The sequence below is a fragment of the Sinocyclocheilus anshuiensis genome, unplaced genomic scaffold, assembly GCF_001515605.1.
Source record: "Sinocyclocheilus anshuiensis isolate Anshui unplaced genomic scaffold, SAMN03320099.WGS_v1.1 scaffold1406, whole genome shotgun sequence".
NCBI lineage: Eukaryota > Metazoa > Chordata > Actinopteri > Cypriniformes > Cyprinidae > Sinocyclocheilus > Sinocyclocheilus anshuiensis.
In genome coordinates this window covers 391269-394935 of record NW_015557146.1, presented here as the reverse complement: position 1 = coordinate 394935, position 3667 = coordinate 391269, and the positions used below count along the sequence as shown (strand labels likewise).

The 3667-nt window shown below is 29.5% G+C and overlaps 1 protein-coding gene across 1 annotated transcript; it reads left to right on the top strand.

Moving 5' to 3' along the window:
* Positions 1-3218, top strand: LOC107678104 (lens fiber membrane intrinsic protein-like). The gene is made up of 3 exons (XM_016473257.1): positions 1-223; positions 1834-1968; positions 2841-3218. Exons 1-3 carry the CDS (start codon positions 16-18, stop codon positions 2915-2917), a joined length of 420 nt encoding a protein of 139 aa, XP_016328743.1. The 5' UTR covers positions 1-15; the 3' UTR covers positions 2918-3218.
* The last annotated feature ends 449 nt before the right edge of the window (positions 3219-3667 follow it).

Sequence of the window (3667 nt, the reverse complement as noted above, 5' to 3'; positions counted from 1 at the left end):
CGTTTCTATGGTAGAATGTTCATGGCTCCTCGAGGAAGCCCATACTTAGAGCAAACAGGAAGTGCATTAATTGTTTGTCCCGCAGCATTCCGGGACGCCACGCGGGCCTTCATGCTGCTGTCGGTGCTGGGCTGTTTCGCTGGAGTGCTTTTGGGCATCACTGCGTCCAAACGGCCCCGGAGCCGACGGGTGCGGACCGGAGGAATCGCCCTGCTGCTGTCCGGTCAGAAACACACACACAAAATACACCTCACACACTTCAGCTTCTGGGAAAATATGAAAAACAAAAAAACATGTAGTGATCTTTAAAAATGTTTTTATTTTATTTGTATTATTTATTTTCGTATTTGTATTTTTTGTGTATTTTATTTTTATTTTTGGTTATATAAATGTAGTAATCTCTGTCCATCTGAGTAGGACAGTTTTGTTTTATTTGTATTATTTTTTTATATTTGCAATAGAAAATTCAAGGCATTAATGTTTGCCTACAAAACCACCACTGGCTCTGCACCCCTTTACCTAAATTCATTACTTCAGACTTATGTGCCTCTAGAAGCTTGCGTTCTGCAAGTGAACGGCGTATTATTGTTCATCCCAAAGAGGCACAAAATCACTTTCACAGACTTTTACATTAACTGTTCCCTCCTGGTGGAATGACCTGCCCAACTCAATTTGAGCAGCTGAGTCCTTAACCATCTTCAAGAATCAGCTAAAAACACATCTGTTCCACCTTTATTTGACCCTCTAACTCTAGCACTCTCTATTCTAATTCTATTCTTTAAAAAAAAACGTGCCCCTTTTAGACTTGCACTCTATTCGTTTACAAACTGCTTGTTTTCTCTAATCTTTTTGCATTCTATTTGTTTTATTGTTATTTATTATACAGTTAACAAAAGCAACAATACCTCTAACACTGGCTTGCTCTATTCTTTTTCTATTCTATCTGTTTTCATTTTATTTATTATATTATTTAAAAAAAACCTTGCTACGTGTACTGCGTTAAGCTGACTGAGACTTGTTATAGCACTTGCATATCATTGCTCTTTTGTTGGTTTTGATTGCTTCTATTGTCCTCATTTGTAAGTCGCCTTGGATAAAAGCATCTGCTAAATTACTAAATGTAAATGCAAATGCAATATTCCTAATTATTAAAAACATAAAACTTAATTTCATGTTCAAGGAAAATATGACAAATAATGTTTTTTTATACTCTGTATATATTAATATTAATATTAACTCATTTTATTTTATTTTTGCTTTTTCATTGTGAAAGACTTAGAAATAGTTTTCAGCTTTTTTCACATTTTTTTTTTTTTTGCTTTTCCATTTAAAAATCTATGTATAGTTGGTGTATCCATCATAATGAAGGCTCTACATTATTTGACATTTGAGAGCTAATAATAATTAAATGTAATTATTATATTGTTAAAACATTTGACATTTTTAGACTTTATAGACTTAAATTTTAAGTATTTAAAATAAGTAAAAAATTACATTTTTAGTTATTAAAAATGTAATTATTTAAAATGATTTTAAATTCTGACATTTTTAGTTATAAAAAAATTAATTTAAATGTTTAAATAAAAAACGTTTGACATTTAAGTTATTAAAATGTAAATGAAGTTAAAAACATCTGACGTACAGTTATCATAAATTACATTCTTTCAGTTGTTAAAGACATTTACTACATTTTGAGCAGATTTCTGCTTCATAAACACTGATGTCTGTGCAGTGATGATCAGCTCAGCAGCGCGAGGTTCAGTGTGTGTTGCAGTGGTTTTTATGCTCTGGTTTGCGGTGGTTTCTGCTCTGAAGCGGTCTGTGTTTCTGCAGGATTTCTTGCGCTCTTGGCTTTGGCGATCTACACCGGCATGACCGTCAACTTCTTTGGCAAACGCTACATCGACTGGAGATTCTCATGGTTGTATATCTTGGCTTGGATCGGCATCATATTGGCTTTTGGAGCAGGTACATTTCATTTTATAGCATGCTTTACAAAATATGCAGAAAAAAAATTCTATGTGTATATATATATATATATATATTTTTTTTTTTTTTTTTTTCTTTCTGAAAAAAAAAATAGGTTGTGAAAATCTCTTTTAAAGTTTTTTTCCATTCGTTTGTTTTTTGCACAACTTGCAAAACATTTAATAAATATGCATAATACAAAAACAAAGGTCTAAGTAAAACTTGCTTGTTTTTTGCATTCATCATAGTTACATAGTAATATTAAAAAAAGTTGATTCCTGCTTTTTTCTTTATACAATAAATAAATACATAAATAAATAAATATGCATAATATAAAACAAATAACAGTTTTTTTTTCTATAAAACTCAATGAAAACAAGAAAGTGCCATTTTGAAGATCTTCTAATCTTATTTAAAGAATTTTTAAATTTTTCCTAAAAAAAATTTTTCCCCAAAGAAAACTATAAAAAATAAAACTGTAAAAAATTATTAAAGAATTTTATTAAAGACAATTTTTGTTCACAAAAACAAAAGTTTTGAACATTTTATTTAAAGGCTTTTTTAATGTTCAAAGAAAATAAATAATTGAATTAATTCAAAAATAAATAACTATTCATAATACAAAGTATTATTTTGAACAAAGGGGGATTTTTTGTAAAAAAATAAATAAATAATCTAAAATTCTAAAATTTTGTGCAAAAATAAATCTATTTTTTTTAATAATATTTTTCTTTCTTTTTTCAAAAAATGTAATAAAAAAATCATAATAGTTCATAATTGTACAAAAAAAATCATAAATAACAGTTCCTTGCTTAGTTTTTTTTCTTCATGCATCATAGTAAATGTCTGTGTTTGTGAATGGTGTGTTTCAGGCGTCCTGCAGCTCTGTGCGTATCAGAGGAGCGTCTCTGAAGCAGCACCTGCGAGCGTCTCAAACATCTCAACATGAAATAAATGGCTTTCGGACTCTTTCTTTGGCAGATGATTTATTTCTCACACAGAATTATTGGTGCAGCATGATTTAATACTGGCATTACTGGTTAGGAGTTATGATTCTGTCTGTCCAATAGATGGCGTTCAGATGCAAAACACCCTCAGATGAGGAATGATATATTCAGCACAGACACTGATCAGTTCATTTCTCTGCATCGCCAACTCAACATGAAATACATACAGAAACACAGACAGCAGTAAAGCTTTTAAAATATTAATGTACACAAAAGACCCTGAATTACAGTTTGCCTTTTTCAAGCAGTAAAGCTTTTAAAATATTAATGCAAAAAAAGAGCACACAAATAAAACTTTTGGCAGTAAGTTTTAGCAATCAATTTGTCTAGATTTACATTAAAAAAATTCTTGGTTTTCATTTGTTACGTATGTTTGTCATAAACATTTAAAAAGTAAACAGCATATGTATTTGAAATGACACAATTATGGGGTTAATAATTTATGTTCATAAAAATATCTATATATATATTGAATACCAGTGTCAAATGTTACACTAATGCTTAACACAATATATGTTGACATTTTATATCTATATTATTATTTTTATATTTAAAGAGGTCATATGATGAAAGGAAAAATTGAAATCGCATCATATGACCCCTTTAATGTATATAAACAACTGAAACAATTATTTACTTAATGTTTAATTTTTTTTTTATAAAACTCATTAACATTTTTTTAATTAACAAAC